This window comes from Xiphophorus maculatus, chromosome 3 (genome assembly GCF_002775205.1).
Source record: "Xiphophorus maculatus strain JP 163 A chromosome 3, X_maculatus-5.0-male, whole genome shotgun sequence".
Classification (NCBI taxonomy): domain Eukaryota; kingdom Metazoa; phylum Chordata; class Actinopteri; order Cyprinodontiformes; family Poeciliidae; genus Xiphophorus; species Xiphophorus maculatus.
Genome location: NC_036445.1, coordinates 18,608,118 through 18,628,013, shown reverse-complemented (window position 1 = coordinate 18,628,013; position 19,896 = coordinate 18,608,118). Strand labels below are relative to the sequence as shown.

At 40.1% G+C, this 19,896-nt stretch overlaps 2 protein-coding genes across 3 annotated transcripts; both read right to left on the bottom strand.

Annotated features, from left to right (window-relative positions):
• Positions 1-298: 298 nt before the first annotated feature.
• Positions 299-11,773, bottom strand: LOC111608028 (dual specificity protein kinase CLK2-like). Of its 2 annotated transcripts, none has more exons than XM_023330227.1 (11): positions 11,257-11,773; positions 9,216-9,303; positions 9,072-9,138; positions 8,865-8,981; positions 8,626-8,792; positions 6,841-6,935; positions 4,541-4,670; positions 4,385-4,467; positions 3,734-3,813; positions 3,565-3,655; positions 299-1,267 (listed from the first exon to the last, which is right to left on the bottom strand). In XM_023330227.1, exons 1-11 carry the CDS (start codon positions 11,320-11,322, stop codon positions 1,085-1,087), a joined length of 1,167 nt encoding a protein of 388 aa, XP_023185995.1. In that variant the 5' UTR covers positions 11,323-11,773; the 3' UTR covers positions 299-1,084. The 2 variants fall into 2 exon arrangements, with proteins under 2 accessions (XP_023185995.1, XP_023185994.1); XM_023330226.1 differs by having other exon boundaries at positions 9,216-9,306; positions 11,257-11,772.
• Positions 11,774-11,908: 135 nt separating this feature from the next.
• On the bottom strand, positions 11,909-19,859 carry rec8 (REC8 meiotic recombination protein). Its single transcript, XM_023330225.1, has 17 exons — positions 19,735-19,859; positions 18,543-18,611; positions 17,253-17,395; positions 17,098-17,173; positions 16,901-17,021; positions 16,732-16,819; positions 16,483-16,550; positions 16,328-16,406; positions 16,169-16,247; positions 15,922-16,096; positions 14,526-14,724; positions 14,183-14,364; positions 14,014-14,056; positions 13,395-13,479; positions 13,237-13,317; positions 13,043-13,152; positions 11,909-12,357 (listed from the first exon to the last, which is right to left on the bottom strand). The coding sequence occupies exons 1-17, from the start codon at positions 19,788-19,790 to the stop codon at positions 12,254-12,256; spliced, it is 1,758 nt and encodes a 585-aa protein (XP_023185993.1). The 5' UTR covers positions 19,791-19,859; the 3' UTR covers positions 11,909-12,253.
• Positions 19,860-19,896: the final 37 nt, after the last annotated feature.

Sequence of the window (19,896 nt, the reverse complement as noted above, 5' to 3'; positions counted from 1 at the left end):
CTGCTGGTGATACGTCGATTTGCGTTGGTGTTACCCGTTTCACCAACTCAAATTTAAGACTGTTTAATACCATAATGAATGTGATATATCCACAGAAAATGCATTAATTTCATCCAGCCAACTGGCGATAAATTTGCACTTACCCATATGCAAAAAAGCTAGCTAGCTAGCTAGGTACTGACTCACTAGACTGGATGACCAACTGAACTGAATTTGGCCAAAAATGACTTGAGATAACTTAAAGTGAACAAAACTGAATGGACAGGACTGAATTGAACAACACAAAACTGAACTGAAGTGGATTCATCATCGAGTCAGGAGACTCATTTATTATTCGATCACAAATGTCAGTTCATACAAAATTTATAATAAAAAAAACACAGACGTTATTATTGTCAGATGACAGAATGTAAACATACATTTAAGGTTTTGCATTTTCTTGCTTTAAAATGTAAATATAGTCACACACTTCGTGATATTTTGTCATTTTATACTTCCTTTTCTTCCCACATGTGAGCTGAAGACTGCTCCTATTTCTCCCTGATTTAACTCCATTTAAGTGCATGAAAGCAAACCTCTTTATAACCAATCCCCTTTTGTTAAATAGCTCAATTTCTCTAAGCAGTTTATCTAATTTATGTCCATTTTTATAGTGTTTGACACTGGATCTCATCTAAATAACAGAAAAACTGTTTAAACTTTTATGATGCAACATGGAACAAATAAGGCAAAGTAAAAGAAGAACAGGATCCGTAAAGCTAAAAGCTTCCTTCACAGTTTGTTTGAGTATAAATCTAATAAAGAGGATTTGTATTCTTTGGAATAAAGAAGGCTTTGTTCAGATATTTACCAGAGCTTCAAACCTTCAATGTTGAGTTGATGCAATCCAGCTCAGCCTCACTCCAATTTAAACGTTCCTCAGCACAACATCCACCTCTTCATTTGTAAATAAATTAATCTTCTGCCTAATCTGTGAGCCCTCAATTACTCTCTTTTACAATATGAATACAGTGTTAAGAACAATTTGTTGTAAACCTGTAAACACATCCATGTGGTCCATGAAGCGTTAAAAAGCTCTTAAGGGTCATTTGCTGTTGTCCCAGCTGTTCCTCCAGGCCTGAGTCCGTGCAGACTGACTGGGCGGCAGGAAGAAGGGATGGTTCAGAGCGGCGGGGAGAGAGATCCGTTTCACCGGGTCGTACTCCAGCATCCGCTCCAGGAGATCAAAAAACTGGTGGTGCTCTCTCCCGTGTGATAACAGGTAGTTCTGGAAATCAACGGAACAACGTAGAAGATTGTTATTTAAAGGGAGAAATAAGGTTACAGGTGACCTATTAATTTTCAGTGAACAGGTTAGGATAGGTCTATGGACTATACAAAGTATATTCATTATATTTTTTGCACAACTTTATTCTTTTTGCATCTCATTAGCTGCATCTCATTGTGCATCTAATGAGATGCACAATTATACAATCGTACATCTTTGAAAAGCAGAAGAAGAGCCTCCTATGCAACCAACATGAATGCAGTAAGTGGTTTCTGAACGGTAAGTCAACAACAAAACACTTATATTTTCCAGCAGCCATTGCACAGCAGTAAAACCGGCTGACCAAACATGCTGGAGTTCCACTTGGGTTGGTAGGTGACGGGGTTGGGCTTGGCTGTGGTTGCTAGGTAACGGGCTCGATCATCATGTCAGTTTAGTTGGTAGGTGAGGGGCGGTGCCTGCTGATTTGTGTTGTTAATTCAATCTATAGAGACTCACACAGAGAAAAGCAGCAGTTAGAAAGTTTTATTGACCCAAAGTGCTTTGGCGCTCGGACACCGGCAGAAGACGTGCGTGCTGAGAATCGCCGTGAGCTTGGATGATCGGCTCGGGGCAAAGCTCAGGGTAGTCATCTCCCGGGCCCGGACACTGGTGGTGGAGTGGACCCTGGAGAGGAAGGAGCCTGGAGGGAGTCTGGAAGATGCCCGGGAGGATGAGGGTGGAGACGGGGAGGAGGTGAGTCAAAGCGCGGCTGAAGCAGGTGGTTGTTTGGCCTTTTGAAGGAGCTCTTGCGTGGTGATTGGCTGGAGTGGAGCGACAATCTGGTGCTGGTTGGCTGAGGCGGAGGCGTGGTAATTCACGATGCCGGTAGGCTGAAGAGAGTCTCACAGCTTAAATTTATACCTATGGGCTAAATATCCTGGAGGTTTTTGAAATGGCTCATTTTCCAGATACCGAAAGAAGTCTTACTTATTGCCAAAAAAGTGGCTGGGTGCTTTCTTAAAAAAAAAAACATTTGGGCTATTCGTAGACGCAGTTGAGAGTTGAGTACAACAACGTGCAAAATGTGAATTTTGCATCATAGACCTTCTTCAGCATTTGCAGTGGACACCCAATTTTTGCAGGAGTTAGGAACCTGTTCCTGGCATTTTAGAAAATAACTTCTTATATGCACTTCCTGGTGCAGCAGTAGTTGCATTTATGCGAGGCTCATTGTATTTTCACCCTGCTGGACCTTAGGGAGGAGGGCTCACAGATGCTGAGAGGTACAGATAAGGATGGAGCGCTCCTCTACGTTCAAGGTTAGATCATCCCAATTAAGAGCTACAATGTTGAGCCAGAAATCCTGGTTCCCAGACAGTGACTTATCACTGTGAGAAAACTCAGTGATAAGACGAATATAAGTAGGTAGTGACTCCATCTAGTTCAGGGGTCTATAACCTGCGACTCTAGAGACGCATGCGGCTCTTGGGGCCTCCACTCTTGCTAATTTTGGTCAAAGATGGTAGAACTGAGCACTGTTCTTTAACTGGAAGTTATAGTAGAAGCAAATTTTCTGTGGTTTGGTTCAATATCTGCATGACATCAAAATAAGATGAATAGAAAAAGACATAACAGTTTGAATTTCAGTTGATTGTGATTTTGATGATAAAAAAAACATCAGGCTCTGGACTGAAGTGAACATAGACATAGATGAATAAAATATGCCTTATATAAAAATAGCAAGGTTTTCATTCAAAAGCAGATGCTTTAAAGAAGTCAAATTAATCTGCTTGTTGAAAAACACAAATTTGTATGGATCTAAAACCGCAAAATAGAAATACAACTCTGGTTCGTTAACTGTAAAATAGATATACTTTATAGCTATATAGCAGTTGAGCTGGGTCATTTTACAAAGGCTTTTATGGCTTTAAAGAAATTAATTTATTAGAAGTGAGGCTAAAAGTGGCTCGGTGTGCTGAAGCAGACTCTATAAGCAGACACTGAGCATGTCTGCTTGCTGTTCTCATTCTTCCAAGAACTAATAAAGTGTTGTCTAAGTGAAAATCACCATTCTCTGTTTGGTATCTAAGAGTTACAGATAATTAAGGGAAACTCTCTTTTCCTTATTTCTTAATTTTATTTTTTATTTACAGGGCTGCAAACAACCGTGAATTGCAACAAGTCAATATTGTGTCAAGTAGCATTAGGCTTCAGTATTTCAGCTTCCTAAGCTGCATTTTCTGTGAATGTTTTAGGAAAATAGCCAGGGATATGGCAAATTATTCATTCCAGATGTTTGCAGTCCTTCAGCTTACCCTCAGTGGTTTACACTTAGATTTAACGTAGCGTCCGGCCTTGGAGTTTTCATTCCAGTCGAGATGACCATGATGGAAATACCTGCGCTTCCTGTGGAGAAGAATAAATAAAATTCAGCCAGATGTTTCAGATTGGGTTTTAAAGCTTTAAGGGTCGGTAGGTTTAAACCTGCTCCACTGAATCATTCTCAGAGGAATTGGTCCCTGGATTCTCTCCATCATCGCCAGATGCTCTTTATTGTCATGAGTCTGCGACGAAAAGCGGAGGAGTTAAATCCCACAATCAATCAATCAATCAAATTTTATTTGTATAGCACATTTCAGCAGCAAGGCATTTCAAAGTGCTTTCCATCATATCAAACACAGAAACACAATGCAACGTAGAATCAACAGTCAAAACACGACATTCAGTCAGGTTCCATCAATAAATTGGTAATTGATTATGTTTCAAATACAATCCTAAACAGGTGGGTTTTTAGTCGAGTTTGCATCCATAAAAGATTTACCTGTTACACTTCTACTTACTGTGTTATATGGAACAAAATACCTATTGCTATTTTTATTCCCATTCATGCTCACACAGTTTAAAATGATGTAGATGCATTTTAATGGGCTTCTGGCACAAGGCTCCGTAAACCTCTTTCACGGAATTTTGAGCAGGGACTCCGCCGTCCCTCACGGATTTTTGTGCAATTCTATGGTACCTGTTAGTGTCTAGAATTTACAGGGTTTCTGCTACGCGCAATGACCCTCAGTCACTCACAACAAAAACAACAAAACAACATGGCTGACCAGAGTTTCAGATTTCCGGCGCACTGACCTGGAAGAGTGTGAAGCCTTCATAGTATTCGAACAGGATGCAGCCGATGCTCCAAACGTCACACGGGTGACTCCAACCCAGCTCTGTGGGAGACGAGAGAGTTTCACCACCGTCCAAACATCACTGACAGCTTTACGAGTGAAGAGTCCAGCCTACCCAGTATGACCTCTGGGGCTCGGTAGTGACGAGTGGAGACGACCAGAGAGTGGTGTTCTTGTTCAAAGGTGGCGCTGCCGAAGTCGACCAGCCGCACCGTTGTGTCTCTTATCCTCCGTTCACAACATTTCTACTCAGAAGACACACAGAGACAGGTGAGAAAAGGTTCAGTTTGTATCTCATTTCTTATTTTTGAGTCATATGTTCATGCTTCAGTTGATCAAATTACAGTTAAACCAGAGCGGAAATGTTTGGGAACACTTGAGACATTTAATTAAAGAAGTCAAAAACGTTTTCTAGCCTCAGGATAATTCCGGTCTTTTTGTGTTTTGTACATATCTAAGATTTTTGTAGGCGGTAACTTGCCTGCTTTGATGAACGAACAACTTATGAAACAGAACAATGTAGGTATTACTTTAACTCTACTTGTTTGTGTGTTATTTTCATCCGGGCTGCATGTTTTATAGTTTATGTGTTCAGGCGCAGGGGACTTGATTGGCAGCATACTGCATCCATTGATTCCTCCACCACCAATAACATTTTCAATCTGTAAAGAGACCGTGGTGGTTGGCAAGACGGCAAACTGTAAATCAATAATCCCGTGGTCAAACCTTGAAGTCCAAGCCTTTTTAACAAATATGGCAAAAAAAAAAGCATCCAGCATTAACTGGACGGGACAACAGGCAACAACCAAATACATAAAGATTTTTCAGAGAAACTGGCGGCTGAACAAGCACAAAATGACATCAACTACAGCACATTCACCGCCCATTCACGTTGCTGCCCATATTTACTGCAAGCAAATGGGACCTAAATCAGATTTTTTTGGGAGGATAAGTGATTTGATTTTTCAAATTTGATTTTTTTTGTGTGTCAGATTTGAGCCACTTCCATATTGTCACCTTTCTAAAATAATGGCCTATGTCCTTTTTTGTCAAAAATAAAAAGAAAACTTCTGGCAAAAATGATTTAGGAAAGTGACGATATGTGCTCCTGAATCTGACTTTTATCCAATCTTTTCCGATGTGATTCCCGGGGGAACAACCAAAGCAGTTTTGATCCAACTTTAATGTCACTTATTTGTCTTAACTGGGCTGGCGGGAAATGTTGGCAAGATGGACGACAGTTGCAATGGTTCTGTGAGTTATTACATTAACTTAACAAATGGGGTAACATGAAAGTAACTTTCTTCCATGTTTTTTGGAATGCGGGTCAGTTTTGAACTGCAAACGCTGGAGATGTGATTTCAGAAAAAACTGGATCTGAGCATCAGCTCTGCAGTGGGACGGCAGCCGTAATGGGGAACACACCAACCAGACATTAACCAGCTGGAGTAAGACTCGACAATGGGGCCATCATAGTACTGAAGCTTCATCTGGAAAAATGCGAAGCAAAACTTTTCAACAACAGACAAATTCAGATGGGTTTGGAAAAGCACCACATGCACACTGTCAAGTGCAGAGGAGGATGTGTCATGCTTTGGGCCAATATGCCTTCCAAAGGCAAGTGGAATCTTCTTAGAGAACATCATGAATTCTTTAAAACAGCAGATTGGTTTAATTAATAAGACGAAAGAATGGGTTATATTTATGTTTTTCATCAGGATCAAATCCAAAACATAAAACTAAATCAAAACCACCAGACACGGGGCGTGCTGTGGTGGCGCAGGGGGTTGGCGCCCCTCACGTAAGGAGGCCTTGGTCCTCGACGCGGACGTCGCGGGTTCGGCTCCCGGTCCCAGCGGTCTTTGCCGCATGTCTTCCCTCCTTCCTGTCTGCCTACTGTACAAAAAATACGAGCCACTAGCGCCGCAAAAACTCTTCGTAGAAAAAAATGGGAAAAAAAAAACCCACCAGACACAAAATTAACTTTCCTCTATCCATCTCAGGAATTTTTATCAGATTTGCAAAAGAGAGGATCCAAAACTGAAAAGATGTGCAAAGAGAAATGGTTAAAGTTCCCTCTTTCTGAATCCTGTGTAAAGATGTGAAATGCTATAAAAAAAATTAGAGCTGCACTATCAGGGTTGTCGTTTTTCAACTTTAATATACATTTTTTTCTACCATATATTATCTTCAAATGCCACATGTTGCTCAATGTGCAGCGAATACAGCCTGCAGTCTTGACGGATAAACCTGTAGCTAAAAGGAGACGTCCTGTGGGTGGCTCATGGTTCTGCTGCTGGGATAAATTTGCATTTAAATAAGAAAACACAAAGGAAACTCTGAGGTTGTTCTGCCACTGGTAATCCCTGCTTTGTCGCCATGCGGCCTCCTTAAAGGATGCGGGCCGACTGTCACCTTTTCAGCGTTGTAGACGAGGGAGTAGTTGGAGTTGATGAAGAGGATGTTCTCAGGCTTCAGGTCGGTGTGAGTCAGCTTGTTGTCATGGAGAACTGTGGACGAGAGCGAGCCAGGACAGAAGATTATTGCATATGTCAGAAACGAGCGCCCCCCAGTGGTGACGTCTTAATCTACGGCAGTGATTCTCAATTCCAGTCCTCAGGCCCCCCTGCTCTGCATGTTTTAGATGTGCCTCTATTCCAGAACAGCTGATTCAAATGATTGCATGACCATCAAGTGCTGCAAAAGCCTGTTAATCACCCATAGATTCAATCCAGGTGTGTAACAGAAGGGAAACACCTAAAACATGCAGGGCAGGGGGGGCTTGAGGACTGGAATTGAGAAATGCTGATCGACGGCAACCTGTCAGATTAATTGAAGAGAATAAATGGTATTTTTTATAATAATAATAATATACATTCATCTTGGTTAAACTGGCATTACAGTGGGTATAAAACACTTGATTTGGAGTTAGAGGAGTTACAAATATTGCACCGATCATTTACATAATCAAAAACGATACATTGTTTTTACTTTTTTTTGTTTATTTATAAAAAGTAAAAAGTAATTTAAAGCTACCTTATTCTGCCAGTTAGTTCTCCAGTTGTTCTGATATTATAGTCATATGTTGGAATTAAATATTATCTTGTCATTTTATCTTTACATAGTACAGAAAAGGAGATTGTTGTTAAACATCTGTATCACCAAAGTAACAAATAAATAATAATAATAATAATAATAATTACTATTTAATTCAATAAAAGCACCTCCAGAGGTATTTGTTTAATTTATACCTGAATAAAAAGACTAACAACTTACTCAGGAGTGAATCATATAAATTTACTGTAATACATTCAGCCTTCCTGTTATTTCCTGAAGTTTATGCTCTCTCTTGCTCCATGTCTTAATATGTTAATACTTATCTGTGCTTCCTCTCATTACTTTTTTAAGCACCTCTCTGAAACTGAAACCTTCTTCCTTTATATCTTTTTCACTCACCAGCAACTTTATTGTAGAACAGCATTGCTGTCAGTGTGACTTATTTTCATTTAGTATGATCCGTTCACTAACTGGGGAAAAAATATATTTTTCAGATGCATCTGTAGTATCAAATGTAAATTTAAATCAGTTTAAATCCATTGTTTGTAAGCTTTATAACATTTGTAAAACAAAAGAGTGATCTACACATCATGATGCCGCTATATGCATCTACTTAATTAGATGCATCTTAATTTTTAAATCTTTTACTAAAGATTAATCAGTTTTACAATATTTTAGTGTGATGTCATGCTATGCTACTTGAACTGATTGATTAACTCATTTATTTATGTAAATATTTTTTGGGAAGTTGTTTTTACTGCTATCTATGTCAGGTAAGACACTGACTGTTTATAACTACCCTACAAAACCCCACTATGGAGGGGGAAAAAATCCCTACAATCTCCTTCTGGTGGCTTAGCTTAATTAGAGGTTTATATAAATAGTTGTGGACTTGGAACAACAACAACTAAATGTTTCCGCACTTACAAATTAAAAGTTTTTCTTTGGTTGTATCCTTAATCAGGCCTGCAGATTTAAACCAGAAACCTTCGCATCATCTTCTTTTGTATACTCCATCAAACATCTTTTTAAAAATTATTTTATTTCTTTTACAACCCCACTGTGAAACATCTCCCTACTTTCTTATTGATGAAACAGGTAACGGGGGGAGAGAGTGGCTGCAGGGGTTTGTGTTGCACTCACAGCTGACAGCGTGGCAGATCTGGCTCGCCATGTGTCGGATCTGGTTAATGGGGTACGGCAGGAAGTTGTTTGATTTCAAAAAGTCGAAGGTGCTGAGGGACAGCAGCTCAAATGAGATGCACACATGGCCGCAGAAGTTAAACCAGTCGAGCATCTGAACGCAGTTACTGGAAGGGACACAAACAAACATGAAATACGTTGAATTGTAACATTAATAACACGCTGAGCGTTAAACTCACTGCTTGTTCTCAGGGTCTTTGGCCCGGATTTTCTCCAGAACGTTTATCTCCAGCTTGGCTGCTTCTCTGTATTTCTCCAAGTTCTTGATGATCTTCAGAGCTACTGGTCTTCCTCCTCTGTGTGTTTCAACACGTTACTTCGTAACTAATACCCATAAACTCTCACACACTGAACCCAGTTATGCGTTTAATCGGAGGAGGAGCTACCTGCTGTGATCCAGACACTGCACCACTTTCCCGAAGGTTCCCTCTCCCAGCGTGTCAAGCACCTCATCTGGAAAACAGAGGTCAGATTAATCTGTGTTGTTGGATTCCAACTGCAACCCGCTCTGCCAGATGTTCTGGACCTACATCTGTCCTCCAGGATGTCCCCGCTGTCGTAGATCAGGTGGCCATTTTTAGAGTCCCGCTCATTTTCAGCTTCAATGTTGATGCTTCTCTGCTGTGAACAAAGTCAAGAAATCATCCTGCTTTCACTAAAAACAGACCGATCCAACTTCAGGAGATAAAGTTGAAGGTCTCCATTTAACATCCAGCGAATTCAAAGCATGGAGATCAGTTTATAGCATTATAGGGTTTTTCTTTTGTTTATACTAAAATCTTCACTCCTGTTTGAAAAGCACTGAAATATTTTAAATGCAGGATATTGTACTGAGATCAAAATTTGAAATCCCATTTTGTTTTTCATCTGAGGAGTTTTTCAAATTTTCGTTTTGTTTTGAGGAAAAACAAAACAAAACAAACCAAATGTGATACTTTCAACACCGTGCAACAAACTGGAATAAGGATTCTGGAATCAGCACCAGAGATGTCTGTTCACTAAATATAATTCCTTCGTAAAAGTAGTATTTTATATTCCCGTTGTTTTGTACTATTAATTGTTTAGTTTCTGAACAAAGCTCAAAGTTTCTGCTCTGTTCATTATAGCCACAACTCTCGTCTCATCTTTTTTAAATTGATGTGATGTTTGTGTAAAGCCCTTTCAGACACATTTAGATCAGGGGTGTCAAACTCATTTTCGTTTTGGGCCAAATTAAGATCATGAATGCTCTTAAAGGGCCGGTTGTGACAGAATGTATTGATAAAATATCAATCAATTCTTAAAATTAAATAATATTATTGAACATCTTTTCAATCCTTCCAGGATTTCATGATTGTTTTGTGATTTTGTGTGTTTTTGGTGCTAATTTGGAAATATTTGCGATATTTGCACAAATTTATGTTGGTAATTGCGACTTTTATTACTCGCTGTAGATCATGGACTATAATCTGACATAAATTTAGGCTGAGGCAGCTGTTTAGCACAAGCAAGAAAGTTTTTGACATTTTTGGAAAAAAAATTGCAATAAATATTAGTGCAAAAAAGTGCAGGAATTTGTTCATTTTCAGTGAATTTCCACAATAATTTGCAAGAAACTGAAGGGACTGATTGATATAATTTGGATTAAACAGATAAAAAAAATGAATTGATTTGATTGATAAAATAATATTTAAGCACACTTAGTGTTTAGTTTATAATTTAGAGGGCCACATAAAAAGCTGTGGCGGGTCGGATTTGGCCCACGGGCCTCGAGTTTGACACGTGATTTAGATGACTGAAGCATTTTGTGTAAATAAAATAAATACTTGGTTACTTATTAAACAATTTCATCTCTGAAATATCCTTGGTCTTCATGTTGTTTATCTTGTTTTTGAGATTTAACTCACTTATGTGAAAATCTAAAGCTGCTGAGCTATAACATCCAAATGATTTGTTGCCGTACAGTGGATCACACAAGTGAATACATCCCAACCAAATTGTTCATTTTTTGTGATGTGACAAATCACATTATGATAAATTTTTGTTAAACTTTCTCCTTTTTAAATGTTGACAGATCCTGTTGTTTTAAGTAGTTTGGCACTGGCAGAGAAGATTTGGCAAGTTTTCGATTTACAAATGCATTTCTCCTACAAATATGGCAACTAAACACAAATGTCCCGACTTTTTGTCCTACGTTTAGAAAAATCTCACAAATAGCCCCATACCTCTGAAAATCCAAACTGTCAATTATTGCGAAGTTGATCCCAGAAATGTTAGCAATGACTAAAAGAGGCTAATAAGAGACTTCTGGTCTCTTTGGATTAGGCTAGCATCTATTTCGATCCCCATTCTGAGGCTGGTATTAATATCAGAAGCTAAGCATGCAAGCAAAGGAGATACTCAGCGCTGGAAACACGCCAAAAAACACGCACACAAAAGTCACACTGACCCACATAAACACAAGCTGGGGAATTTGTGGATAAATGAACTAAATTCTGTCTGTTGTTGTTGGTTTGAGGTAAAACTAACATCATACAAATGAAGAAGAGAGACCGATAGATTAGAAAAGTAAAATAAATCCATGGTACTCACTGACAGGCGGAGACAAATGCAGTCCAGAAAGCCCTTCAAGAGAGAAAACAGCTCCTTGTTTCCCATCACACAGAGGTGCAGATCAGATACTAGCAAGGTCAAGTTCAAGAGGAAGAGAAGAAGATAGAGGGATGTTCCTTTAAGGTGAAGAGGAGAAGCAGATAAAGCGGCAGCTGATAAGCTTTAGGGGCTACGTAGAGAAAAATAACTGAAGATAGCACCATGAATATGAAATAAGTGGCTTTAAGAAAACAAGCAGAGAATCTAGACCTAAGAAAGTAAAAAATAGCCTCCAGTGCTGTCAGCAGAAACCTGAAGTGAAGGAAAGACACAAACTTGACAGAAAAGCCAACAAGGAAAGACAGAAACTCAGGAAGAACTTATTTTAAAAAACGTATAAATAAAACCCAATCACACGAAAAACAGAAGAAAGCAAAAGTACAGACAAAGACGGAAAGTGACGGACAGAAATGAGACGACAGAAACGGCGAAGGCGAGTGGAGACAGATGCTAATAATAAACTGGTCACAGCCCCCCCGCCGGCCGCCTCTCAGGGTCCGCAGAGGAGAATTAAGATGTATGAAGAGGCAGAGGAAGATCAAGTGTCGCTCGGCTCGTCTGCCCCGCGGCCTGCTCCCCCACAAACCCTCCAGCATGTAGAATAATCAGCGCAAATTCAACAGAAATACATTTTATTGTTGAAAGGAACACAGAACCAGGGAGCTTTGATTTCAAATATGAAAACTGGAACAATAAAATCAAATTTAGTATTCATAAAACCTGCGAGAACCACCAGGAACACAGAAAACTGATGTCAATCTTCTTTTGCTAAATAAAAAAAGAACTTTAAAACCACAAAACTCATTCTAGTAATACATAATACAGGGATACATTGGAAATCATGCAACTTTTAAAACTACACAGTGGTTGAAGACAGAATTATTGGGTGAAATAGTGAATTCAGAAATCCTCAGAGTCTCAGCTGAGATTCTGCAGATTATGACGGCAGATCCAGTTCTTCATATCTGGATCCGGGGAGGATCACGATGTCTCCATACGGCTCTTCCTGCTCAGCAGAAATCCTGTTGGACGATAAATTCTCTGCAAACAAAATGATAACATTTCAGGTTTAGGTTTCTGGTGTCGTCTGGTTTGTATTCTTTTAGGTAATGTAATTTTCACCCTGTGTGGATATGAAAAGAACCTGCAGATTAGTTTACAAATCTCTTATTTTGAAAAAGAATCATCAAAGTTTTTGTTGCATAAATGTCAGTTTTCAATCCTGGAAAAGAAAATGTATGTAAATAGTTACAAGTCAACAACAAATGCGACAAATTCCTTTATGTGACCTGAACTGCATTTGGCTTACACTGCAAAAACACAAAACCTTACCAAGTATTTCTGGTGGAAAAATCTCAGTGTACTTGAAATAAGACACAATTAACTTACAAGCAACCTTTCAGCAATAAATATGAGCTTATTTTAAGTCAGTAATTCCTTATTATTGATGGAAAAATACTACTTCCACTGGCACATAATTTTACCTATAACAAGACATTGTGCTGAGATATCTGCACTAGAAACTAGGCCAAAAACTTGGTAAGATTTTGTGTTTTTGGAGTGTAGAGAAATCAGAATCATATCAAAAACCTTTTTGCACTTAACCACAAATAACAGGTGTGGTTCAGACATGCGCAGTTACCAGAGGCCACATATTGATCAGAGAAGTTGCAAAATAATCCCAGCTTCAACGTAAGAGATATGAGTGGAAATGGCGACTCGTTACCCAGCAGCCTCTGAAAAATGCAGCTGACTGTTCTGCGGTTGGCTCCAGACGGTAAAACCGACTGAAAAAGCACCGGCTCGTTTTCAAAGTCCACCAACTCCGGCAGCAACCTGGGAAGACGGAGACACAAAAATAAAATGTAAAATGTAAATAAAGACCCAGTGAGCTGAGTTTAATAGTCCAGAGAAGCACACCGAGGGGATTCTACTGGCAACTCTTCAATCCTCTCGTCCACCGCCTCTGGGATGTCCTGCAGCGCCGTGGAGACGGTGGACCTGGAGACACACACAGGAGGACGCGTCTTAATGCGAGACCCCACCAACAGAGACACACAGGTTTCCTCGTCACCCACCCTTCTCTCTCAGACGTGTACAGAGGAGAAATGTCTCGAGACGCCTCCCGCTGGTCCGATCCCTCAAGAGACGGAGCGTCGTGAGCTGCACTCACACACACACACGCCCACACACACACCACGAGACCTTCAGTTTTCATGCCCTGACAACCACAAGCCTGGAAAGTGTCAGTCATGACCTTTAACCTGAACTTAACTTCCACAGAGCTGCGAAAAATATTTTCCCAGAGACAGATTCCTTCATCACACTTAAATGTTTGAGATCGTCATATGTATATATAATTCTGACAAGGAAAACTAGAATAAATGTAAAAAAAAAAAAAAAGTTTACAAAGTTGAATCTGAGAATAGTGTTTATCAAAGTGAGGGCCGTGGCCCTTTGGGGGACGACCGGGAGGTGATAAGGGGACGTCAGGAAGTTGAAGGAAAAAAATCTATTAATGTTTTTAATGATGAGTTTTTAATTATTAATTTTTTATAGTAAAATCAAATGTGTTTTCATCTGTTTTCAGTCACCATAAAAATAAGTTAAAATAACTTATTGAAATGTCATTTCAATAACTATTTATTACTGAATAGTGAAGAAAAGTGAAGAAAAAAACCATAAGTACTGTATTACCTGAAATTCTCATCATCTCAGATTCCTCCATTCCTCTCTGGACCTACATTCACACAGAAGCACACACACACACACACACACACACACACACACACACACACACACACACTTAAAATCCCTCAAATATTCACGTTAGTTTGTTCGTAGAAGCAGAAACACCTGGCCACACCTCTGTGGAAATCTCATCGGCTCTCTGCTCCTCTGCTGCCGCCTCCTGCATCGCCTCCCGTTCTCGCTCGCGCTCCGAGTCGGTGGACTCGGGCCCCCTGTCCCCGACCTGCAGGTCAGGCCCCGACAGCGGCGTTATGACCGCCGCCCGTCTCCACAGAGACAGAATCTCCTCAGGCAAAACTGTAGTTATGAAAGTGTGTGGGTCAGAGCGGCAATGCAGGAAAAAGCTACGCTCAGTACCTTCATTAAAGCTTCCATTCACAGGAAGTCGGTGCTGCACACAGAGACTCATTTAGTCAGTAAGTGTTGGATTTTATGAAGTGGAAAATGGCTTCACTGACAGCAGCAGGGATTGCTGAGCAGCTCGGCGGCAGGAATGACCCGGTGAGAAGGAGGCGGGGCGACGACCAGCGCTCTGGTCTCAGTCAGAGGCTCCTCAATCTGCTGCTGCTGCTCCGTCTCCGAGAGCTGCGTCTCCGGATCGAAGAACACCAGCTGCCTCCTCCTCCTCCTCCTCCTTTTCACCTCCGGTTGGACCTCCTGGCGGGATGAGCGGAACGGGACATAACGTTTAAAAAACCGGGCGATTGATGATGGGAAGATGGCTGCAAGAGAGGATTTATAGTGTAGAAGCAACGATAAAGCATGTAAAAACTGTAAAATAATGTCGTGAAATGTTTTTGTGTGCCCTGCTCAACCATAGGATAATGTTTTAATGAGACAACAGAAATTGCTCATTTAATATGAGATGCTCTATTTAGAATAAGACAAACAATACATCCTAGATAATGTTTTTACCCATTTTCTTGCTCTAAAAAATGTTGGATCCCACTCTATGATGATCAAAGCGAAAAAGAACAATTTAACTAATGAAAACAATTTGTGTAATTTTTAATCATGACTTGCTAAGTATCAGGGGTATTAATTGGACAAGGCGTAAAGACTCTGAAATAAGCAGATCTGTAAGGGAAGGGGAGTGATTGTTGGTACTGTCACTTTAAATTTAACTCCTTTGGAACAAAACCAGCCTCTAAAACTGACTGATTTGAAGGTGACCTATTATGCTTCCTTCAACAGGTTACAGCAGATCTATGGTCTATACAAAACATGTTCACTACATATTGTGCACAAAATCATTCTTAGATAATGAGATTTTAGTCTGATCAGTTCTGTCTATATCGAGTTCCTTTCAGAATGAGACGATTTACGGCGTCTTGTCACTTTAAATCCAAGTAAGCTGCTGCTGGCCACGCCCCCAACTCAACGTTTACACTCACAGGTGGAAATAGCTGCAAACAGATGAGCAATTATACAGCTGTACATCTTTGAAAAGCAGAAGTGGAGCCTCCTGCACAACTAGCAAGAATGCAGCAAGTGGTTTCTGCACAGTAAGTCGACAACAAACCACTTGTCTTTTCCAACAGCCATTGTACAGCACATACAGAGGTAAAACTGGCTGATCAGACGTTCTGGAGCTCAGCTTAGGTCTCTAGGTGATGGGCAGCGATTGCAGATTTGTGACATTACATTCAGAACAAACTTTAACTTATTCCCCCCAAAATTCTTTGTTTTATTTTAAGAACTTGGGCTGTTTATAGAAACCAAAATGGAAGCACAAAAATGTGACTTTTGCATAGTAGGTAATCTTTATTAAAACATATAAAGATGTATTTAATTATACAATTATGATTGAGTAAAAACTACAGTTTTTTAGAAGAACAAAAAGAGAGAACGTACCTCTAACTCGGGGCTCCTGTGTCGTCGCCGCGCTGCAGACGGCGGTGAGGGGACGCCGGGCGCTGACACTGGGGTGACCTGGTCTCTGGGCATTAAGGGGGTTTCCTCAGAGGGGCCCGGCTCCTCCAGAGGCAGCAGCTCAGGGCCCTCGCTGGAGACGGTGGGCGGCTGCAGGCTGAAAGATTAAACAGTCAGTCGGATTTTGTTTCTTCTCATTTGCGTTTGTACGCGAGGAGGGAGGCGTTACTCTGTGATGGACGGAGTCATTTCCTTCGTCTTCTCTCTCTCCTCCTCTCTCATCTCTTCTTGTGTTGGCTCCAAACCTCCTGCTGACAACACAGCATCAGAGAACTGATAAGCAGCTGGTAACTTACACTACAGCTGAGAAACAAGATCTTCCTCAAACCTTCTTGAAAGTGATCCAGTTGGTCCAGGAGTAAATCAACAGTTTCTGGAAGATAATCAGTGAAGTCTTCCTCATCAAACTAGATGAGAGGGGAAAAAAAGGCCGTGAGACTCAGACTGAGAGCGTTTTTATCGTTTTTCAGCCAGCAGGCGAACCTCTGCGGCGGGGGCAGCAGCGGGTACCGGCTCGCTCAGAGTGATGGATTCTGGGGAAGCGGAGATGCCTGAGGAAAAAGAACACAACCCATCGTTTACCTAAACATGGCTGATGCAGAATCCGGCGAAGACAGCAGGGAAAAATGAGATGATGGAAGTTGAGGAACGTTTCCTGTCTGACACTATGACCAAACCATGACACTCCCACCACCACATAATGTAGTTGCAGCACATAAGGAACAATCCTACCATTTTCCGGATGTGGGGAAGAAGATGTAGCTGAGCTGCTCCGTTCATGAAGCTCAGGAGAGGATTCTCGCAGAGTTTCCCAATTCATCTGACGCAGAAGGCAGAAAAAAACGTCCGTTATCCTGAGCGATATGCATCGGCTCGGCGCTTGCTTCCCGTCAGTCGGTACCTGCATCAGCTGCGTCGGGCTGGGCATCATGTCCTGGAGGAGCATCGCTCCAAATAAAGGATCCGGAGCTCCTTCTGTGTCCTCCATGAGAAACAGGGCATCAGGCAGAACTGCAGCTGACCTTGAATGAATAAAACAGGACTTAAAGCAGAAGAAGAAGAAATGTGATTTTATTTTACCATAGCAAATGTTCATACTTGCTTTGGCCGGAAAGATCCGTTTTCCCTGAGCTTCTTTGTTTCAACAGCTGGCCCAGAATGGACTGGAGTTCCTCTGAAAGGGAACAAGTTTGCCATGAGCTCCATCACTGGTTTTTCCCCAGAACTTTTTAACCTTTTATAGTTTTTCTTACCCAGAAAGATGGTGCACTGCCGGTGGTAGACCAGGATGACGCCGTACTGCAGCTGTGAGGAGAGGTAGAGGGAGAAGCGGGGTCGCGGCAGGCCGGGTTGAGGCGGGGCGACCTGCTCCAGCACGTAGTTCATGATGTCATCGCTGCCAAGGCAACAGCTTAGTTAACATCATCAGTCATTTGGTTGGTTGGTTTGAGAAACCCAGACGACGTTGTGTCGCCTTAATTATAAATGTGACTGAAAATCGATTGTGGGATTCCTCAAGGCTCTGTTCTCCAAACGCTGCTTTTTAATGCAACTTTAGATTTATTTGTTGCCACATGACCCTTTCATGCATGAATTATGATCCTTTATGTCAGGATTTTTTTTTCCAAAGTGTTTTTGATTTTCTTAAGGCATAAAGAAAAGATGGGAAAAAAATGTTGTAAAAAATAAATAAATAAAATTCTAGGATTTTTTTTCTAGGTGATCAGTTGTAATTTTCTCCAAATACAAAGTTGATATTTGGGAAATACATCAGTAGTAATGTTCTTTAGGGGTTACTTTTACCTGCAAGAGGCGTCTACAGTAGAAGTAGGGTCTGGGTTGGTCAGGATGCTTTTTCGTCTGTCTGCCAATTGGACTTAAATGTTTTTTTGCACTTGCAGTGGTTGGCCAATAGTTGACCATGTATTGTATGATGCACTAGTGTCCATTTCAGTGGTCTGTGTGCATTTATAACATAAAAGTCCACAAGAAGCACAAGAAAAACGCTTTCAGATAGCTGTCCACTGCAGCGACCGCTGTGCATGGAAGGGGTAAGTGTGGCTTTAATTATTTTTTGCAATGTGGCTAAAAAAATACAATTAAATGTTCATTTTTACTTGGTTAGAATCTTGTTGTCTGTACAGGTCTCTGTAAAACCAAATCAGGAAGTTACAGCTCATTCAAAGTGATGCTGTCAGAGTCCTGACCAACACCAGGAAAACACATCAATCTCCTAAACTCTGGAATAAACGCCACAAAAAACTCCTTTCAGTTAAAACTTTTCATGGGGAAGCATGTTCGCTGCATGTTCGCTGCAGCAAAAAATATGCATCTCCCACACGAAATCAAAAGATTTGATTGCTTTATTATATTTCAGTCATTTAAATTTTTCAGTGGTAGTATTTTTCTGTTTCTTGTCTTAATGAAACTTTTAACTGTTTTCCATTTTATCCCTGCGCTTCACCTTTTGCATAGATGGTGGAACAAATAAAACCGTCATGCACTGAATAAAGCAACTATAGTTGGGGAAAAAAACAACTTACCAAGTCCTTTTCACGTTGACTCTCAGGAAATCCCTGCGAGGAACTTTGATGCCTTTTGTGGCAACCAGCCTGAAATGTAAATAATTCATTTACTGCTGAATTAAAACCAGAAGACAGAGATAATTGTCAAATCAGCTTCACAAACGGATCAGCATTTGAAGCTGATCCCAATTACAATCCCACTAAAAAGGAACAACTTATAAGGTCTTTATTATAACAAGCTATCTTTCATTTACTAAAAAATATTTGATCACAGATTAATGTAATGTTAAATATGTTTAGCCTGGAAAATGATCAGAATTTTTTTTTTCTATTGATACATGAAACCATTTAGTTTGAGAGAATTTGGGGAAAAAAACGTAAAAAAAAGGTCAATTTTTGTTTTTAAATTTTAATCCTCATTTCTGACTCATAAAATTATTTTGATTTCTACAGCATCCTGTCATTATTCACCGGCATTTCTATGAAAATAAAATCTTTACATATTTAAGGAACTAAATTTGTGGCTCTAATATCTTGATTTCCACTCATTTAAGGAGCTATACCTTCTTTAAGTCAAAAGTTATAATCAAAACTGGTCAAAAACCTTCAAAAAAATAAAATGTTCACATTTGAGGAGCACCTGTGGGAATCAATCTGAGTTTTTTTTTTAAATCTACTCTCTTTAATCTTCAGAAATCTTACATTTGGTGAAGGACACATCAAACACTGCAACGCTTTTGTTTTAAACTTCAGAGGCGCTGTTTTTGTTTGTGAGCTTTTTAAGGTGCACCTGGACTCTGACTTCTTTTTATTTAGGACAAAAATAAAAGACCTTGTCAACTCTGTGTAGCCATTTTGTGTTTAAATCGAACAGGTTACAGGTTTAAATTTAAAAAGCGTAGACATATTTTAAATTTATGAAAGAAATAATGTATTGAGTACTTCATGATTTTGTCACTTTGTACAAAATTGTTCTTTAAATAGCCAGTTTTCTTTTGTAATGACAGATATTAACTTAGTTTTAATCTAAAAGAGTTCACCAGGTTTTATCAATTTTTTCTAAGTAGCAATGCAACACATCGACCTCAATAATACATTTTTAAAAACTCTCTAAGAATCAGATTTAGTGGAAACATGCAGGTACATATTACGAGTTCGGATTGAAAATGCAATCACTGGACTGTTGAAGGATTTAAACGATTTCACTCACCAGATTGTAGAGAAACATCCTGAGCGACGGTTTAAAACAGCCGGGTAGTAAAACATGTTAAAAATGTTCGAGTAAACCAAAGAACCTCCAAAACTGATGAAAGTCAGCAGCTTCTGCTCTGAGTTTTATGTTAAAGACAAATGATCTATTTTGTTGGGGGGT

What these genes read in the sequence shown, in the direction of transcription:
- LOC111608028 (XM_023330226.1), bottom strand. Translation starts at nt 11,322, where the DNA reads ATGGGAAACAAGGAGCTGTTTTCTCTCTTGAAGGGCTTTCTGGACTGC. An exon ending in GATCTGCCACGCTGTCAGCT is followed by an intron (nt 6,936 to 8,625) that starts GTGAGTGCAACA and finishes TCTCGTCCACAG; the next exon opens with TTCTCCATGACAACAAGCTG. An exon ending in TCGTCTACAACGCTGAAAAG is followed by an intron (nt 4,671 to 6,840) that starts GTGACAGTCGGC and finishes TCTTCTGAGTAG; the next exon opens with AAATGTTGTGAACGGAGGAT.
- rec8 (XM_023330225.1), bottom strand. Translation starts at nt 19,790, where the DNA reads ATGTTTTACTACCCGGCTGTTTTAAACCGTCGCTCAGGATGTTTCTCT. An exon ending in ACAGGAGCCCCGAGTTAGAG is followed by an intron (nt 14,725 to 15,921) that starts GTACGTTCTCTC and finishes TCATCCCGCCAG; the next exon opens with GAGGTCCAACCGGAGGTGAA. An exon ending in CCGATGAGATTTCCACAGAG is followed by an intron (nt 14,057 to 14,182) that starts GTGTGGCCAGGT and finishes GTGTGAATGTAG; the next exon opens with GTCCAGAGAGGAATGGAGGA.